The 22,308-nt window shown below is 34.6% G+C and overlaps 1 protein-coding gene across 1 annotated transcript in view; it reads right to left on the reverse strand.

Moving 5' to 3' along the window:
* The window catches only part of LOC128982126 (procathepsin L-like), a 76,242-nt gene that overhangs the window by 47,713 nt on the left and 6,221 nt on the right, over positions 1-22,308 (reverse strand). The window contains exon 2 of the mRNA XM_054401176.1: positions 11,327-11,427. Within this exon, the coding sequence (XP_054257151.1) occupies positions 11,327-11,422 (96 nt within the window). The 5' untranslated portion in view covers positions 11,423-11,427. The remainder of the gene's footprint in view (positions 1-11,326; positions 11,428-22,308) is intronic.

Raw genomic sequence — 22,308 nt, forward strand, 5'->3', positions numbered from 1 at the left:
ATGTTTGAATTTCAAAGATAAGGAAGATGTTTTAACCGGCTACAAGACAGCTGTTTAAGGATTGGGACAGTTTCCATATTCAGCTTAAGGAGGATGCTATCCCACAAATTCGAAAATCACGGAGAGTACCTTACATTTTACAGGAAAACCCAAAAGGAAAGTTGGACCAACTTGAGGAGGCTGGGGTAATTCGGAAGGTTGACAAACCTAGAGCATGGGTCAATCCTCTGGTGATCGTGGAAAAACCCAATAAGTCTTTGAGAATCTGCATGGATCCGGTGCCATTGAACAAGGTAGTAATGAGAGAGCACTTTTTAATGCCACACACTGATGATATTGTGGTAACATTGAGTGGTTACAAATATTTTACTGTTTTAGATCTTGAGGATGGGGTTTTTTCAAATTGTTTTTAGACGAGGAGAGCCGTGAACTGTGCACAGTCAGTACCCCGTTTGGGAGACAGGTACCAATTTTGTAGATTTCCTTTTGGAATCCCTTCGGGTCCAGAATTGTGCCAGAAAAATAACTACAAATGCTTTGGAAACCTGAAGGGAGTTAAAATAGTACATGATGATATTAGGCCTATTGTAGGAGGAACTACATCGGAAGAGCATGACTAAAATTTAAAGAGAGATTTAGACACAGCCCTTAAACTTGGAATCAAGTTTAATCCAAACAAGATGCAATTGAAGAAGAGCGAAGTTAAGTATCTGGGACACATAGTATCGGCTGCAGGAATCCAACCCGACCCAGATTATGTAAAGGTCATAGTTGAAATGGATCCACCCACGGACAAGAAAGGGGTAATAAGGTTATTTGGCATGCTAAAGTGTTTATTAAGGTTCATACCGAATTAGGCAAAAATCACTGCACCCCTCAGACATTTGACAAGAAAGGATGTGGACTTCTTATGGACCGTAGAGCATGAAGATGCTCTGAAGATTATCAATACATTAATTTCCAGTGAACCAGTTTTGGTATACTTTGACTCTCGAAGACCTCTTGAAATGCAATCAGACGCTTCTCAAGATGGCCTAGGGTGTTGTTTGTTGCAGAGTGGGCAGCCAGTGGCTTTCATGTCCCGTTCAATGACTGATACAGAGAAGAGATATTTGCAAATCGAAAAGGAAACTCTATAGCTATAGTTTTTGCTGTTGAGAAGTTTCACAGGTTTATTTATGGCTATAAAGTAACAATTCAGACAGGCCACAAGCCGCTTGTAAATATATCTTTCAACAAGATTTGCACGTGGTACCAGGTCGGCTACAGAAAATAAGACGAAGATGTTTGAATTATGATCTGGTAAAGTAAAGTACTTACCTGGTAGTAGCCAACTTATTGCTGATACGTTGTCAAGAGCAGCGTTAAAATGCACAGAAATGACAGTGTCTTCAGAATTTCAAGTACCTACACAATTTAACAAGTTCATTGCCTATGACTTAAGAGAAGAAGAAATTATTCAAGTGTTACACTGAAGAGGACCAAAAAACTGCTATTGTGAAGAGATACTGCAAAGAAGTTTGGCCAGAAAAGAAGCAAGATGCCCCAGAGATAGTAATAAGATGGTTTATTGTTTTTAAATCACAAACTGATTGTGCCACGACAGCTACGACAGGACATGCTTCAGCGAATCCATATCGCGCATGGAGGAATTGAAAAGTGCAAAGCTAGGGCTCGACAGATACTTTATTGGCCACGAATGGCTACAGACATTGAAAGTTTTGTGGCTCGTTGCAGGATATGTGAAAGGTTTTTCAGGAATAATACAAAGGAAACCCTTATGCCGTATCCTATACCTACTAGACCATAGAAGCATATCGGATGTGACATATTTTCATATGGAGGAAATGTGTAGGCCCTACTTAGTCATGATGGATGCTTACTCAAACTCGTTGGAGCTGGTTAAAATGTCATGTAAATCAGCAACGTCTGTAATATCAGCATGCAAAGAAATCTTCAGTAGATTTGGCTCATATAATGGTAGCAGATAATGTCCCTTACAACAGTGCCCAAATGAGGGAATTTGCCCGTGAAAGGAATTTTAAAATTTTGACTCGCAGTCCAGGCAATGCACAATCCTTGCTTGCTGAAAGGGCAGTTGGAACGGCCAAAGAGTTGATTGGGAAAGTATAGTATGACAATAAGGATTTTAAAATGACTTTATTGGAGCTTAGGAACATGCCCGTTAAGCATCTGGGATATTCTCCAGCTCAACTGATGTTTGTTTGCAGGAGTAAGAAAACGATACCTGTTACCGAGGAACTGATGAAACCAACGCTGAATGATGGAGTACAAGACAGGTTAAATACAAGACAACCGCTGCAGAAAAAATATTATGATTGGTCAACCAAAGACTTAAGGGTTGTAAGAAATAACGATAGAGTTGTCTTCAGGAATGAAGGAAGGTGGGAGCAGGGAAAGATTGTTAATCCAGGACCAACTCCAAGAAGTTACTGGTTAGAAGATGATAACGGGGCTGCATTAAGAAGAAATAGCCACCATCTGAAACCATCACTCACTCAACAGAACAATTCCCAATCAGTTCGAAGGCAAGACGAGCAAGTACAACTAAGACCTCGTAGAGAAATCAAGCTACCATTAAGATTTCAGAATACAACATAATGGTCTCAAAAGAAGGGAGAAGTTTGGTTGGTTATTATTGATTATTGTTTTTAGTTCATTCTTTAAAATTTTTTTCAAAGGTTTATTGCGGACATTTTCCATCACGAATGTAAAAAAAAAACAATACACAACGTTTCGGGATCTGGAATCTGATCCCGTCTTCAGGTGAAAAAAACTTAACTAATACATTACAACTAACAATACACAAACGCCCAACCTAAGTTGGAATACACTACAGAGGGTAGTAGTCTAAAAATATGCACTGTATAGCAGTCAAGTCATGATACAACATGCAATTAATAACAAATCACAAATCACTATAATCTATAAAAAGTTTAACGTAAAAAACTCACACAATGGAACACTAATAGCACCGTACGCAATGACTCATGATCTCATCGCAATGATCTCATTGCAGTCTCATTTGTGGAGTCATTGCGTACGGTGCTATTAGTGTGCCTGGGTAAGAAACATATCTAAATATCATATTTAAACTGTCCGGAAGTCCTTATTTACTCAGATAGCCGCCATTTTGTTTTGTCACTTATTAATTTTTTTCTGAAGATTGGTTAAACATACGAAGTTTAAACTTTGCACAAACATTTATGACAACTAGACAAAGCTACAAAAAAATTATGACGATTTTTAAAATTCATAAAACAAAATGGCGGCTGTTTAAAATTGTGTTTCTTAAATTACTCGATAACCGTTGATTTTAACCGTAGTATTAACTGTGAGATATAGCAGTTTTAGTGATACGTGACCGCCGGATATTAGTTGCAGCGCATGCTGAAAGCGGTCACGTATCACTAAAACTGCCATATCTCACAGTTAATACTCGTCCGATCTTAAAGGTTAAGGTGTCGATCGATTTGAAATAAAATTGCCTTAAAAAAGTTATTCTTGTAAAATTTTTGTAAAATCAACGGTATTCGAGTAATTTAATAAACAAAATTTTAAACAGCCGCCATTTTGTTTTATGAATTTGAAAAATCGTCATAATTTTTTTGTCGCTTTGTCTAGTTATCATAAATGTTTGTGAAAAGTTTCAATTTCGTATGTTTAACCAATTTTCAGAAAAAAATTAATAAGTGAAAAAAACAAAATGGTGGCTATCTGAGTAACTAAGGACTTTCGGACAATTTAAATATGATATTTAGATATGCTTCTTACCCAGGAACAATGCCCTAAAATATTGGTAGAGAGTTCCGGGACACCCTGTATTATACTAAAACCTCTTTGTTTATTGAGAACATTTTGTGTTTCTTTTTCAAAGCCTTGTAAATCTCTTACTCTTCCAAAAATAGAAGGTGAATAGAATAATAGCGGGGAAAATAAGAACACAATATACAAAGTTAGACTCTATGATTATTAAATCTCAACTTAGAGATGATGTACACAAATGGAACAACGTTTTCCATCCAAGATGGGTGAATGAATTAAAAGTTTTATTTTCTGAACAAGAAATAGATTTGTTTAGTAAGGGCTTAAATTCAGAAAAAAATACTTGATTACTTTTTTGCAAACCAAAGATGTAGTAAAAACAATTAAAAATTATGAAACTAAAAACATCGCTAGGGTTATGCTTGTAAATAAAGTAAATAGTTCAATAACAAATACTGGCCCAGCAGAAAAATACAAGTATAAGTTTAACGAACTAAGACACGTTGCGACCAGCCTGAGAGATAAGCTTGCTTACAACAACGCCCTTATCACGAAGGCCCTTATCAAGAAGGCCGATAAGGGTAACGCAGTCATCATCCTAGACGAATCCGAATATGAAGAAAAAGTGTACAGTTTTCTAAGAGACAATGGTATTGTTGAAATTAATAATGACCCAACCACGAAATATTTTAAGGAAATAAATAAAATAATTAACTACAGCACTAACCTACTTTCCATATTAGACTTTAAGTCTAATAAAGTAACCAACTAAATTACCCATTTTGTGAGGGATGCCATAAATACATCAGCCCAACACCCCAATCAGACGGTTGGTAAATTTCCTACCACCACCAGCCTATAAGATAGCAAAGAAACTTCATAGAATCATCAGACAGAATGTAGCATTTGAAAATAGCATTACCCCAAGAAGCATGAAAACAAGTTTAATACAATTTTGGTATTATAACTGTTTCGATACAAGTTGCTAACAAATTTAAAATTGTACTGTTACTGTTGTATTAAAACAGTTTTGAAACAAGTTTTAAACTACATTGAAACAAGTTTAAGAAAATGTTAAAACCAGTCACCAAACCTGTATTAAAACCGTTTTTATACAAGTTTAAACTATTTCGATACAAGATAAAAAAAAAATTAAAACCAGTCACAAAAGTTGTATTATAACCGTTTTTATATGATTTTCGAACAATTTTGTTACATGTTTATAACGATTTCAAAACTGGTCACAAAACTAATATTAAGATTGTTTTGATACAAATTTGAACACATTTTTACACAATATCACTACAGTTTATAGTAACTAAATATTGTTTGACAAGTCCAATTTGGGATGACAGATCTGGACTTATTCAGATCTGAGACATACCTTTGAAATATATAGCCACACACCTTTAACACTTTTGATTTTTATTTGTTTAAATTAAATTTTATTTACAAGTTTTTTGATAAATGAGAATTCCATTGAATTTAAAGTGACAAACAGTTAATGCTATGGAAAACATTTAAATATCAAATCTATACTTATTTAATACGCAAGCAGGTTTTTTGTGACAATTGCTCCTCCGAAACTACTTGACCGATTGACATGTTTTTGGTCCCATTGGAAAGAGCGTAACGTGAAGTTGTGCAGGAAACTTACTTTTTAGGGAAATAATTAGAGAGTGAGGCCCTGGGGCCCTTTAAAGTTTAGTTTTTCTCCATAAGATTAACATGGGAAACAAATTTTTTTATGAAACTCCAGTTGTTGTCAGAAATTAAAAGTGAGAAGAAGAACATATGTTACACACATTGAACACATTAAAAGAGCCCATTTGCAAACTATGGAAACATAGGAAAGTCATAGAACACCAACAAGGAGAAGAAATATAATTTTTTTTATAATTTATAATGTTATTATGGGCAACCTAATGTTATTTGTAGAAAACACTGAAAAACAAGATCAGCTTAAAAAATGATAAACAATTTACAAGAAATTGTGATTATATCGATCTGTTATGTACCTACATTATGAGTATTTCCAAAATCTTTGAGTCGAATCTTTTAAAGTCATCAGAAATTATTACTGTTATTCGTTTTAAAGTAACTCCTTTAATACTTAGCAATTGCTCGAATTCGAGCAACAGGGACACTAGTTAAATAAAAACAGTGCAATTTAATTCCTAATTTAGAAAAATTGCATTATAACCCTTTTGAGTGAAATATGTTCGAAAATGTTCACTATTTTTAACCGATTCAATCACTACCAACAAAAGGAAGAGGTTCTCAATTTGTTTTTGGCAATGCTATTTTTTCTAAGTATGTGCACCAATTTCTCTCTGATTCTTTTACCGATCAGTGTGGTTCCACCACCAAAATAACCAGGAGAGTTTCTATTTGGTACCATCATTGAGTATAAACGTAACGTTACGTAAGGATGATTTGTTGTATGTCAAATGGCTTGGGTTCCCAAGTAGCCAGAACTCATGGATTTCCACTAAGGATGTTGAGAAGCAAGCCTAAAGGAGTGCGCCCGAGTTCACATACAAAACTCGCACGATTTTGAAGATATACGTGCTAATGGATACGGATTTGAAATGTTAATAAAGTTGTACAATGGTATTGAACATTTATACAGTATAGGCTTGTATAGGCAAAGATCAGGGTTTTTGAAAAAGTGGCAAAAAATGATCCCCATGTTATTTTTATGGGAAAAACGCCCCAAGTGACTTATAACCATCATATTTTGCCTCTACTGCAGGCATTTGAAAAATCCAAAAAAAAGTCGTTGAGAAGAAACCAGCTGTTGTATTTGATGACATAAAAGTCGATTCACACACGACACGTCACAGTTCAATCCCATCAGTCACGACACAGTGTATACAACAACTGACTGTGACTGTGATTTGAATTTGTGTGTACTTTGTCCCAAACTTTTTACACAATTTTCACACATTTCACACAAATATCATGAAACAGTACAAGAGAGATATAAGAGACAGAGTCTCTTACCGAATTGGACTTCGTTAATCCTTACATCATCATACTTGTAGTAGCTGTGGAGTAGGGACTAATCAAGCCGGCTTTTACATTGAAATGAAATGAAAATCGTTTATTTTTTCAGGCAAAGTTAGTGCCACATGACCATTTCTTACACTTAACCTGACATTCAAAATATAACAAAAATAATGATACATTGGGATAACTTAATCTAATTAAACATAAACATATTTAACAATTCAAATACCTGCTATACATATTTTAGAAAAAAAGAAAAACCATACAAATTTAACAAATAGAAAAACACATTTACACACTCTCGCATACACGCATCAGCAAACAAGCAAAGCAACAATAGCCCTAGGACACGCCAGCCGAGACCATCTTATCAAAATAGAGCTTCTTCAGTGCCACCACAAACTGGGAACGATTTTCCAGCGTCTTACTGTAGGCCATTCCACAGATGACTAGCGGTAACAACAAAATCCCTGCCATAAGCTGTGGTCACATTATGAGGTATACACAATGTGATCGAAGAATAACGAGACATTCGTGAACTACCCTGAGACACAAAATCGGATTTGAAATATTTTGGGGAGCCTGTTTTCAAAATTGAACAAAACAATGACAAAGTTTTAATGAATTCTTGATCATTTAATTTCAGGATGTGTGCCTCAAGGTAGTACGGCGTGATAGGCTCCATTCGTCGCAGACCATAGACAAATCTCAAACAATAATTATGTGACCGCTGGAGCATACCCGCCTGAGTCACAAACAAACGTTGCTAAAAAACAACATTAAAAGTGGGTTTTAAAAAGCGCAGACGATACCCGACTGACGCTTTCTTTGATGAATTGTCCATACTCACTATTCGACAGTTGTTCATTAAAAGCTTATTAATAAACTTGTTTAATAATCACACTAATATATTTCAAGGAATAACTCACTCTCACAGTACCCATTATTCTTCACGAGTAGGTATCTCATCACTTCAGATAAACTATACTTTCTCTAAAACGAATTCTTTATGTATTTATAATATACTCTATCAAAATATCTGTAAACATTTTACCAATGATAATATTTTCGAATAACCTTCAATTAATGTGTTCAAACTAAGAATCAAACAATTTCTTTTTAGGCTTGGTATAGATGAGGCCGACGTTATCATCACAGCTGGTTACCGGCGCATTTGACCCGACCCTTGCCCCCTCCATCCTGAGTCATAATAAACCCTTAGTATAGGTCTAGCTCCCCACCTGATCATAACTGTATTCATTCTAGTTTATTATTCTATTTCAATGCATTTGTAAATCTCCTTCTCTAAACTAATAACTTTTTAAGCAACAGTCATTCCATTTATTTATATTTTTTGTATAATAATTCCATTATGATTTGGTTAACTTACCGATAATTATTAAATAGCAACCCAGCAGACGCACAGACAGCACCTGCCCTTGTCTGATGTATTTCATAAAATCATATAATTAATTAATACAGAAATGATCTTTTTTTATTCTTAGTCTTCGTTTATATTTTGTAATTGTGAGTATATTTTTTATTAAAAAGTATGTTTCTTTCTGTATGCATTATGTGGAAATTAACGTATATTTAATTCATTCATTTATTCATACTTGGGTAGTGTGAGAAATACAAGTCTAAGTTTAACGAACTAAGACACTTTGCGACCAGCCTGAGAGATAAGCTTGCTGACAACAACGCCGTTATCACGATGGCCGATAAGGGGATCCCTGTCGTCAACCTCGACAAATCTGAATACCACGAAAAAAAGTGTAGTTTGCTAGCAGACAATGGTATTGTTAAAATTAATAATGAACTATCCACGAAATATTCTAAGTAAATATTTAAAATTGTTCACTCCAGCAATTACCTACTTTCTATATCAGACATGAAATTAAATTAATCATAAATAAATCAACCCCCCACCCCCTATTTTGAGAGTAATGCTGAAAATACATGCGTCGTTTTCTCGGTACATTTCATTTCTACCGCAGGCCCAACACCCAAATCAGACCATTGTTGAATTTCATCCCTTCACCGGCCTATAACATAGCAATGAAGCTTGATAGAATCATCAGATAGAATGTTGCTTTGAAAATAACAATAGTGTGAAAAATACAGTCGATTTAGTAAACAAACAATCTCACATACAACTGAAAGATACCTACATTTTAACTTTATTTGACATTGTGAACCTTTACACTAATGTCCCAATAGATCAAACGATAACAATATTAAGAAATAACTTAGACAAGAATGCATCTATCAGTAAAGAAACAATTAACAAACTTATATCACTGTCAAAGACAGATCCAAAACAAAACTATTTCAAATTTGAAGACACAATTTACATTCTGTCTGATGATTATTTCAAGCTTCTTTGCAATCTTGGTGATGGGATGACATTAACCAATGGTCTGATTTGGGTGTTGGGCTTATGTATTGTCTCAATCCTCTGGAAATGGGGGGTGGGGGGTTGATTTATTTATAATTAATTTAATGTCTGATGAGAGTAGGTAATTTCTGGAGTTAACAATTTTAAATATTTCCTTAGAATATTTCGTGAATAGTTCATTACTAATTTGAACAATACCATTGTCTCTTAGCAAACTATAATTAATTTTTTCATTGTATTGAGATTTGTCGAGGATGACGACAGCGTTCCCCTTATCAGCCTTCGTGATAAGGGCGTTGTTGTCAGCAAGCTTATCTCTCAGGCTGGTCGCAAAGTGTCTTAGTTCATTAAACTTATACTTGTATTTTTCTGTGGGCCAGAATTTTTTTATCGAACTATTTACTTTATTTACAAGCATAAACCTAGTGATGTCTTTAGCTTCTTTATTTTTAATTGGTTTAACTGCAGGTTCGGTTTGTAAAAGACCAGTATTGAAGTTATTTTGTTGATCAAATGAAAATTTAAGCACTTACCAAGCATATATATTTCTTGTTAAGAAAATGCAACTTTAGTTTTGTTTACCCCTCTTGGATGGAAAACGTGGCTGCATTTGTGGACTTCATGTCTACGTTGAGATTTAATCAGATAGTCTAATTTCATATTTTGTGATCTCATTTTCCCCTCTATCATTTTAGCTATCCTAGCAACCTAGGTAACATAAGTTTTTCTGACTTACAATCTAGTGGATTGCACTAACTTAATTCTTTGTAAATTGAATAACCTTTTACTAGAATGATTTTTTTTAGTGAGTCTAGCCGCTAGAAAACTATACCAGCGAAAACAAAATACTGTACAGCATTTAATAATTATGAAACGCAGTGAGAAAGGTTAACTGTCTCACATAATCTAATAGGAATTTAATCATTAAAAAATACAAATTTAGTTCTGTACTATTTAATGATAAACGTTTAATTTTTATTAAATTGCACTTAGAAAAATATGAAGTTTTTCTGAATTGAAAATGGGCTTATTACGTAGGACAAAAACAAACTGTTTTTAAGTGGTTTATTCAGTGAGTCGTGACTAATTGGATTTACTCGCACAGACGACCCAGCCATTGTCTCTTTTTTAATCCGTATAAGTACTGTAGGTGATAAGTTCCCCGCACGGGTAGGACCGTTGAGCGCAAGGTACCTCTGCGCTCTTTGGTCCTACCCCTAGGAATTTTATTTATGACCTCCCATTAGAGCAGGGATTCTGCGCTTCTCGGTCCGTTAATCCTGCCCTCCCTGCGTAAAGTGATTCGCGGTACCGGGTTTTGTAATGTCTATGTGCTATGTTACCATTTTTACCACTACGAACTCCTCTGGAATTAAATTTTGATGTATTTTGAATCCTGATGAAGTTCCTATCGCAATGAAACTGCAATAGCCCACATAGGCAGCAAAGGATCACTTAGACAGTATGAGGTATTTAAACCATTATTTATTACTTACCTAAACGATAACGATACTACAATTTATTTTAATACATTTTCGAAAACACATTTTATGACTTCAGAATTATTTTGTTTATTTTATAGTCAATTAAGTTAGTTAAGTTGTAATATTAGACTCATAAGTCGTAAAATATAAAGAGTGTATTCAACTTTAAAAACTGGCTACATCCATTACATACATACATCGCGTTAATTGTACAAGCTTTATTTTTAAAGTTTGGATAATTGATGGTTCGTTTGAATTTTTTTGTGGGCATGTAAAATCACCAGAAAAGAACCTTAACAAATAGTATATTTCGTAAATAGGGCCGAAAATTAGGGTTTGGCAGCTAGTTTATAAGTTCGAGACGAAGTCGGCAAAACATTTTGGTTCCGTGGTACACGAACACAATATTTCACCACACCATACCCTATAACCACTATTCAAAACAATAATAATGCACACTGATATTTAACACAACTACAACTTATTTGTTGTGTAAAGAAATAAGAACCTGCAGAAATAAAAATAAAAATTAGTTGCTAGGCAGCGGTGGCAATAAAACAGTTCTATTACAATCCTTTGGATACTAATTGTGTAATTAATATTTTCCTTATTAAAAAACCTATACAGTATATGCAATATGCCTTACCTTAAAAAGTTCCCATTGTACCTCATCCTCCTCGGAGTAACCGATGTGTTGGGAGTTACTTAAAGCAACAAGGGCGAACAACAGTAACAGCTTCATCTTGACTGGAAAGCAACATTGAAATAATCAACAATAATGTTATTTACAGTTGTTGCCAGTTTTTTTAATAAAAGTAAACGTAGTTGAAGTAAGCCACTGACGGATTGATATAATGTAAATTAGTGATTTCTGCCTAATATGTAAAATGTTTAACCAAATCATGCTGATATGGCGACTTACTGTGGGCTACAGCACCTTTTAAGTCACGTGAACTACCTTAGTAAAACAAAAAAAGATAGAAAATATAATTTTTGATACAATCGTAACCTGTGGCTGGTTCAAAGTTAAAGTTTCCAAATAATAGCAACGTAAAGGTTGTCTTTGATATAAAATTAAATAAAACTAAAATTATTATTGAAAATACTTGTTTATTTATGTGAACTCAGGACCTCATGGCTCTTTCTTACAGTTAATCTCTAAAAAACTAGCAATCTATATATTAATTACGTAAGCATATTCTTTGCGTCCAAATTGTGGGCGACTAGGAAAGCGTAAAACGACGGGAGAGGCCTCAAATTAAATGTATCGATTCCGTGACGGCAGGAAAAATAAAGAAATTCCCATAATTGTAACACAAAACTAGATATAACATAAAATTGTCTCCATAAGAATAGCTTTAGAAGCCGTTTAATGCATATATATGTATACTTATACAGCTTGTCGTGATTTTTCATTAAGCAAATATATAATATGCCCCGTTTAACTTCTTAATTTTCAAGATGAGCTCGTTCGCATGGCTCAATCACGTCCTGGTTGAAATTGAAATTTAGGTTGGAGCTCATTCGCTGCGCTCACTTGCCTTCAGGTTAGCTCGTTCGCTACGCTAACTCGCCTCCAGGTTATAGTTCGTTCACTACGCTCACTCACCTTTTGGTTGCAAATTAGCTGTTGTCATAAATAAAAAAAATAATAGTGCTGCACCCTGTTGGTAATCCTTGTATCTTTAATGCTATTGCACATCATAGAACAGAACCAACTTGTTTAATTGAAACAGCTGTTAAGATTCATTAATTCCATTTAAATATGAGTACTCATAAGGTTAACATGGGAAACTCCAGAGCCACTGGGGCGGAGCCCGAGAGTCCGATCAGAATAAAAACAACTTAGTTTTCCTAATTAATGCCTAAAGAATCAGTGTACCAAATTTCAGCCTCCTAGGTAAATGGGAAGTGGGAGAATTAGTGATGAGTGAGTGAGTCAGTCAGTCAGTGAGGGCTTTGCCTTTTATATATCTATCTATATATTAATAGGCAAGCATGTTTCTTTAAAACCTTTTTTCTCAGCTCGTGTGCATCGCAGGGAAAATCTACGCATACCGTTAGAAAGATATTTTTCTGTAGGTGTGCAGAAACCCTTTAAAAATTAAAATAGGCTCAGAAATAAGCACAAAAAAATGAATTTGAAATTTGAATAAAATTAACGTCGGCTTTATGGGTTGTCATGCTGGTAACGAAATAACAACGAAATATAAACAGAAAATCAAAACAAATAGAAGAAATGCCAATCACATGTTTTATTTACAGTGTGGGGTGAAAATAGAGAAGTCTGTACATTATATATTTTTGGTCGAGTTTCGACCACTGGACGACCTCTAGTATAGATTAAACCGCGACAGGGGTTTATTTTTTTATTTCACGATTCTGAATCAACCACTTGACGGATTTTCATGATTTCTGTGTTGAAAGAAAGATAATTTTGAGAACTAGGGAATGTCAAAGCCATAATTTTAATTTAGGGTTTCAGTTTTTTGATGATTAAGTTTTAAATTTTAAAAATTCTAGCAGCCGATGCTAACATTTTACTCTAGCGTTTTGTATAATTCCATTTGCTTAACGTAACATCTGTAAACATTCAGCGTTTTCGACACAAATTCAGCATTTGGATGAAAATGAAATGACATAACAAAAAAAGGTACGTAGGGTTGACTTATTACTATGTGTAATACCATAAGCATTGATACGTTCATTTATTCGGTAAGAGGATGAGACATCATTTTAATATACATAGTAATATACTAGATGTTCTATTTTTTTTTTTTTTTTTTTTTTTTTTTTTTTTGGACAGTCTATAAAATGTTTATAGTTTGTTTTAGTGAAATATAATTTGTTATAACTAGCAGCTGGTTGAATACAAAAATATGCTAAGAACCATGACGTTAGTTTATTTATTTTGTGATTTTGTCATTGATTATAGGAATTAAGTCAGATTCTATAATAATTGCTGTATACGAATTGAAGCTCACGAGTCTTTAAAAGAAAGCTTATGAAAATTATTTTACTACTAAAATTTTTTAGGAAAGGTTGGGAAAGTAAGAACAATCACAAGTTTTAATTAATCTTGGCAGATTTTTCTTTACAATACATTTTGAACTGCTTAAACTAAGCTTGAATTAGGGATATACAAATTGATATAACTATAACATCCCTAGTTGCACAAAAATGTTTTGAAAATATGTTTAAAATATTTTGGAATATTCCGAACAACTTTTTTGTTAAAATATTTTAGAAATAATTAGAAAATATTTTAAAGCCGTATTATAAATATTAAAAAAAAATATTTTTGGATAATGTTTTAAAACATTTTAAAAAATAGATTGAAAAAATATTTTTACAAAAAAAATTAAATAATATTAAATGAAATATTTTTACTCAAACATTTTAAAAGCCTTTATAAACTATTACCGGAGAAATATATAAAAAAAGTTAAAAATATATAGTAAATATTACAAAATCTATATATTTTTAATATTATATTTTTTACACCTTTTAAAATCCAACAACTGTTGATTTGGGACTCATGGGAGGAATTTTATTTAAGAATTCGGGTCCGATATAATGTTTCTTTTTATACACTTTAAATGGACTGCTCGATTCCCGTACGTAGGACGGGCACAGAGCTCATCTACGCCAGCAGTTTTCTTTTCACAGTCATAACTCGATAACGGCTTTGACGGATTTTGACGTTTGAGGTTTCAAATAAAGGTATTTTCACGTAGATGTGCAGATAAGTCTCAGCAAATGAAGAAAGGGCATCACTTAGGTACAGCTAAGGGCTAAGGATTGGGAACGACGGCGCTATCTGTTGACATTAGTTCGAACTTAATTCCATTTGTTTACAACTAAACATATGGGCGTAGTTTTAAATAGTTTTTAAAGATAACCACAGACTGCAGGACTTATTACTTCCAGAGAAAACCCAGAATATATATTTTTATTTAAACATCTGTTAAATAAGTCTGGTTCATAAAATAGTTCCCTAGCAAGACTTGATAGCAAATTGTTCGTAATATTTGAATTAATTTACCTTACAACGTATTTTACTAAATTATCTTGTAGTTTTGGTTACAGTTCAGTGTGATGAAGTGAATGTTTGAAGTGATTATTCATGTATTCACTGTATTTTAAAATTCCGTTGTAGTGTTTTCTGTTGTTTGGTTAACTTCTTTTTTATATTAATTTGAAATTAAGCCACCAGTAAGCCGAAGAACTGTGAGTGGCTCGAGGGAACGCAGACGTGACCACTTGCATCAACCTGCCAATAGAACATTTGAAGAATACAGAGCGGACATCATGGATACATCTCTTTAGACAAATTAACTTTAAATGTTTACATTGTGGTGGCTTAAATTTTAAGTGAAGAAAATACTGGCCGACACAGTTCAATTTGTACTCTTTCTTAATATAAAATGAAAGAACCGTTTACCTCATCTGCGGAATTCACCATACTTCCAGGAACTTATTGGAAACTCCCAATATGAAAACAGGGCTGCAAGGTCCGAGGAGTATGTATTAATAAACAAAATTTGCTAACCCTCTCATGTAGGAGTTATCTCTATATTAAAGGATAAATTGAAATTCATGATAAAGGTCATTTTATAAATAATGCATTTGCATCATTATTTGACAAAATTAGATACGAAGTGGCAGGCAAAGAAATGGTTATTGTAAAAAACCCAGGAATTTCTAGTCTTATGAATATATTAAGCACTTACAATAAAACTACTAAATTATCAAATGTAGCATTTAATTCTGACACGAATTTAAAAGAGTTCCATAAAGGTAGCAAAGTTTAGTACTTGTGTCCGATTAGAGCTGTTAATGGGTGTGTTTGAGGATTTTAATAAGGGTTTAGTAAATGTTAAAAAATGATTGTTGTTGAAAACATCCAAAAATGATTTGAATTGTTTATTAACTACCACTAGTTCTCCAACCGGTGGGACTGCCGATACGATTCCCAATATTACATTTAATTGATTTCCAAATGGTGATACCACATGTGATACAATCAGATGGGGAGAAGTTTATTACAAATTATGTTAATGCAAAATACAAATTTGCAACTTGCAATCATAAGTTTAGAACTGCACGAAATTCCATCATATCCCAATACCACAAGACATACATGGGCAAATAAAGATGTAGTGAGCTGACAGATTTATCAGCTGACAGATGTTTTAAATAGTTTATTGAATTTTGGTTGCTAGGAAAAAGAAAAATAAACAAAGAGACATTCTTTTAGGCTTTTCAACCAAAGTGGTTCATTTTTATTTGCTCTAAACAATTAATTGTTAATTACTTGTAAAAGTGTGATAAATTAAACAATAATATTTAGTGGAAACCTCTAGTCTTTATTTAAAGTATTTATCCAATTTAAATGAAGTTCTTTTCACTAAAATTGGTGACCCCGATTTGAACACATCAAGAATACATAATGGAAGTCAATGAAGAAGTATTGGCAAGACTAAAACTGATGGAAGAGCAAAACCAAAATCTCAGAAAACAACTTAATGATGTCATTGGAGTTGACTCTGAACATTCAAGACAAAATCATGATTCAGAAGAAGATCTTTTGGTTAATCCAATGAATCAGAAAACTCAAGAACGAAACAATTCAGTAAATCCAAGACCGTCTGAAAACATAACTTCAATTCAATCTCCATAATTAAAATTTCCCCATTTTTGGCGTGAGAAACCAGCACTTTGGTTCATACAGATTGAGGCGATTTTCTCTTTATGGCACATTTTTGATGAGAACCTTCGTTTCACACACGTTGTGACACACTTAGATGAGATGACTGCTTCCGAAATAGAGGATTTACTATCAAACCCAAATCTGGAAAACCCTTACACGAGCCTGAATAAAGAATTGATAAGAAGATTATCAGTCTCGGAACATAAGAGAATTAAACAGTTACTCGTAGAAGAAGAACTCGGTACAGATACGCCATCACACTTTCTCAGAAGACTGAAATCGTTAGCTGGCAGCAGCGTTCAAGATGACTTGCTGAGGATCATCTGGATGCAGCGACTTCCTGCCCATATTCAAGGCATCCTCCAAACCCAGTTAGGCGCTGGGGTCAGTACCGAAGCATTGGCCGTTACAGCGGACAAGATTCAGGAGGTTCAACCTTTGAGTTCACCAGCTGTGACGCTATTTTGTCAAACCGAGGTAAGTCAACAAATACCTTTTCTCAGAACCCACATAGTCACAACAATCTCAATCAAGGAGGAGGTTTTGAGGCAATTTTGAAAAAACTTTCAATGCTGGAGGAGAAAGTTAACTGTCTTTCAGACGACTTAATCACATATAAAAATAGTAAGTTCAGATCGCAAAGTCAGAGCCAGCCCAGTAAACAGCATAGTACCTCACCCCACAATGACATCTACTGCTGGTATCATAAACGTTATGGATCACGAGCCACCAAATGCGTGACTCCTTGCACTTATCCTTCTACAAAAAACGAACTAGGCAACTAGATGTGGTGTCGACTAGTTGTCATGTGCCTAGACGCCAAACTCATGAATCACCCGGAGTTGACAGCAACCACAGCAACAGGTTACAAGTAATTGATAACAATTCAGGCTATAAGTTTCTGATAGACACAGGTTCAGACGTAAGTTGTATACCACTAAATTTAGTCAAAAGACACTTAAAACCATCCGGGATAGAACTCAGAGCTGCAAATAACTCTGAAATACCCACTTATGGTAGTTTATGTCTCAACTTAAATATTGGGCTACAAAGAACTCTAGTCTGGAATTTCATAATAGCTAAAGTAAGCACTCCAATCATTGGTTCTGACTTCCTAGCTCACTATTCTTTATTACCTGATTGTAGTAACGGTTTCTTAATTGACAACATTACACAATTAAAAAGTAAATGTCAGTTCATGAATACTCAGCAATATAGTATTAAATTAATTACTTCCGACCCATCAAACTATCCACTGTTATTGGAATTTCCAGAAATCACAAAACCTTTAGGAGTACCAAGATTTATTCCTCATAACACAGTGCATTACATAAATACGACTCCTGGCCCACCTGTATCATCAAGACCAAGAAGGTTAGCTCCAGATAAATATAAAATTGCCAAATTAGAGTTTGAATCCATGGTAGCAAATGGAACTGCGTGTCGTTCCAAAAGCCCATGGTCATCACCACTTCATATGGTACCTAAAAAGAATGATGAATGGCGACCATGTGGCGATTACCGAGCATTGAATGCCCGCACTATTCCAGATTCTTACCCTGTTCGACATATCCATGATTTCTCAAATTGTTTACACGGTAGTAAAGTTTTCACTGTGATAGATCTTGTAAAGGCATATACCCAAATCCCGGTTAATAAAGAAGACGTGCCCAAGACTGCAATAACGACCCCATTCGGTCTCTTTGAGTTCCCGTTCATGTCTTTCGGTTTGAGGAATGCTGGTCAAACTTTTCAAAGGTTTATTGATGAAGTCGTAGAGGGATAAAGTTTTTGTTTCCACTACATTGACGATATCCTTGTTTTCTCAAAAGATCCTGTCGAGCACGAAGAACACCTCCGTATTCTGTTCAAGAGGTTAGTCAAATATGGCGTCCTTATAAATGTGAAAAAATCTGTATTTAACACTGACTCGGTTTTTTTTTTTTTGGGATATCAAGTCACCGCTGACGGAACCAGGCCTGTGCCTGATCGCATTGACGCCCTTCAGAATTATCCTTTGCCACAAACTGCCAAAGGTCTTAGGCGATTTTTGGGAATGTTGAACTTTTACCGCAGGTTTATTCCTCACGCTGCAGAATTTCAAGCCCCTCTCCACACTGTCCTTTCGTCATTAAAAGGGAATCAGAAAGTCCCTTGGACCGATGTATTGACTGAAAAATTCAGTCAATGTAAGGATCATTTAGCCGAAGCTACATTACTTTGTCATCCCAACGCTAATGGTAAATTAGCACTTTTTTGTGATGCATCGAATACTGCAGTAGGATCAGTACTACAACAATTGAATCAAGATGGAATATGGGAACCTCTGTCCTTCTTTTCCCAAAAACTAACACCTAAGCAAGCCAGTTGGCCCGCTTATTATAGGGAATTGTTTGCCATCTATTCGTCTGTTAAACATTTCAGACATATATTAGAAGCTAACTCCTGTACTGTCTATACTGATCACAAGCCCATCACTTTCGTTTTTCAACGAAAGAAGAACAAACTACCTCCTGTTCAAACTAACCATCTTTCATTTATCTCACAGTTCACGACTGACATTCAACATGTTTCTGGTGCTTCAAACATAGTAGCAGACAGTTTTTCTAGGATAGAATCTATTTCTGCCAACAAGACTAGTAAAATTGATCTGCATCTCTTGGCAGATTCTCAATCTAATGATGAGGAACTTAAGTCTATTCTCGAAAACAGTACTTCACTTTGTCTTCAACCAGTTCCAGTTCCTGGCTCTGATGTTTTCGTGTACTGCGATACAAAGAACGGTAGAGAACGATTGTATATCCCCAAATGTTTACGCAGAGAAGCGTTTAATTCAATCCATAACTTAAGTCACCCTGGAATAAAATCCATGAATAAAATGTTAACTTCAAGATATGTTTGGCCTTCAATAAATCGTGATTGTAAAGAGTGGACCTTGTCCTGTCGAGAGTGTCAACGTTCAAAAATTACTCGTCATGTTCAAACACCTATCAACGATTTCCCTTTGCCAAATTGTAGATTGGCATATTCATGTGGATATCATCGGCCCATTACCCCAAGTTGGAAATCTTCGTTACTGTCTTACAGTAGTAGATAGGTTCACCAGATGGCCGGAAGCACACCCCTTGCAAGGTATCTCTGCCGAAGAAGTCTCGTCAGCTCTTTTCAATTGTTGGATATCAAGGTATGGTGTTCCCTTGCGAATAACAACAGACCAGGGTAAACAATTTGAATCTGCACTCTTTGCTGAGTTGGGAAAATTGTGTGTTTTTTCAAGATTAAGGACAACAAGTTACCACCCGTGCGCAAATGGCATGGTGGAACGTTTCCACAGACAACTCAAGGCAGCCATCATGTGTCACTCCGCCTCCACGTGGGTCGAATCCTTACCCACAGTGCTTCTTGGAATAAGAAATGCTTTCCGTGTGGATCTGAACACCTCGTCTGCTGAAATGGTTTTTGGAGAGGTTTTACGCCTCCCTGGCGAGTATTTTATGCCAACAACCCAGCTAGCACCCTTAGAGGATCCGACTAATTTTGTGTCTCGATTACGACTCAAGATTTCATCATTAAAACCAACAAATATCAAGAGACACGGCATTAACCAAAGCTTCATTTTTCGTGATTTGGACACATGTTCACACGTTTTTCTGAGAGTAGATGCTGTGAGAAAATTTTTACAACATCCATACACCGGACCTCATCCAGTGATCAAGAAAGACAGTAAAACTATCACAATAAAAGTGAATGGTTCTATTGTTAATGTTAGTCTTGACAGAGTTAAACCGGCCTATGTCCTTCAGAATGATGAAGTTAAGCCCTCAACTGTATCTCAAACTTCAAAGGATGTGGATTTTCAAAAGTCATATACGACAAAGCCTGGAAGAAAAGTGACATTCAAGAATCCAATTTCAGTTTGATGGAAATCGCCTCTGTCATTGCTGTTATTATTTTTTTTTTTATTTGTTTTTTTTGTGACTTTTTGGAACTCTCCAAAACTCCATGGACTTCCAGTCTTCGTAGGGGGCTCCTGTAGTGAGCTGACAGATTTATCAGCTGACAGATGTTTTAAATAGTTTATTGAATTTTGGTTGCTAGGAAAAAAAAAATAAACAAAGAGACATTCTTTTAGGCTTTTCAATCAAAGTGGTTCATTTTTATTTGCTCTAAACAATTAATTGTTAATTACTTGTAAAAGTGTGATAAATTAAACAATAATATTTAGTGGAAACCTCTAGTCTTTATTTAAAGTATTTATCCAATTTAAATGAAGTTCTTTTCACTAAAAAGACGTCTTAAAGTTTGGAGAAGCCTAGGTATATTATATTTGGTTTCCAACCCGCTAGGGATAAAAGTGCACGAAAAAGAACTGATGAACTTGATCACTGTAAATTAAAAAATCTCAAAGTGTTTTTAAACTCTAAATATTATACTTATAGCAATTTAAATCTCGACTTTGAAAATGGAGATGTCACTAAAGCTCATGAGATGTTTATGAGGTTCAAAAAAACTTCCTACAATACTATCCCAGTTTCTACGTTTAGTAGGGCTGAATCTATGAAGAAATATTCATTAATTGTAATAGATTGTTCTAGACGGAACGAAACAGTGAAGGAAGGAATTTTTCATATAAAATTAGATATTGAAACTCCAGGAAATATACCAGCAAATACATCTGCATATTGTTCAATAATACATGATAAAGTGTTTGAGTACGATCCTTTAAAAGATTTTATAAATAAAATGCAAATTAAAGATGAAAAACATTCAACAAGAATTGGTTGACTCTGTAAATCAAATACTAGAAAAATATAAAGCTTTAAAACTGGGCATAGAGGCTGAAGAGAGGTTCCAAACATTCCAAACTAATAGAGCTATTACAAGAATTTAAAAAATCACTAATATTGTCACCAAAACAGACAGGCCAAGTATTCCAATGACCCCATCTGGATGACCAAGATTACAACAATACACACCACACATATTAGATTTTGGTCTTTTAGCATCATACTATTTAGGAAATTACCTCAGTAGAAGTAGTACGACAGACACTACTTTTGGTATAAGTTGAGAAGCAAATGCATTTTTATTGGAAATAAGGATGTTGAAATTACCAGTGATGATGTTACAGTTGCAAATAAAACCTACAAGAAAACAAAAGGTTTCTGGCAATTTTTAACTTTGAAAGAGCATGAGGATTATACTCAGGCTGATTTGCAAAATTATTAAGAGATTTTCGAAGCTACAAATGGACATTCAAGGAGTTACAAGGATGGTGCACCAATGTCCAGTTATAAACATACTAAATATCTTGGTATAATTAAACCCTGATTTATGTAATGTTGGTGAAGGTATGATGCAAGTGTCTGGTAATAAAATATTGGGATGACCCTAATAAGCTTGTAGATAGGTTAAGACTTATTTGGCCAAGTCACCAAGCCGGTATTTCGGGAGTGGATAATAAAATAGATTCCATTATTGAAGAATTCAGAGAAAGCGGAATTATTTGATAAATAAGAATATGTTTATAGATAATTTTTATCGTTTATATAATCCATACAATAAGCCAACACAACCTAGGGCAGCTAATGAACCTACTTTAAATTTAGGTTGGTTAAAAATACTAATGTGAAAAGGGTGAAAGTTTATATGATGTGCCCACTTTACATCAGACTTAAATACGAAATGATGGTACCAAAAATGATGGTAAAGAGTACAAGACAATAATAATTATGAATTTTTAGAATCATAGAATGGTGTTTGGAATGCTAAGAAACAGAAAATTAGTGATTTGTTGGCAGGTATAGATAGTAAAGATAATGTGAACGTTTCACAAGTTCCAAAAATGTAAGCAGGCTATTGAGATTTTAATAATAAAAGGTGAGTACTTGTTAAACCTACCGTTGACGGCACTG

The sequence above is a fragment of the Macrosteles quadrilineatus genome, unplaced genomic scaffold (assembly GCF_028750875.1).
Source record: "Macrosteles quadrilineatus isolate MER2022 unplaced genomic scaffold, UCM_ALF_1.0 Scaffold_126__1_contigs__length_306307, whole genome shotgun sequence".
NCBI classification, from domain to species: domain Eukaryota; kingdom Metazoa; phylum Arthropoda; class Insecta; order Hemiptera; family Cicadellidae; genus Macrosteles; species Macrosteles quadrilineatus.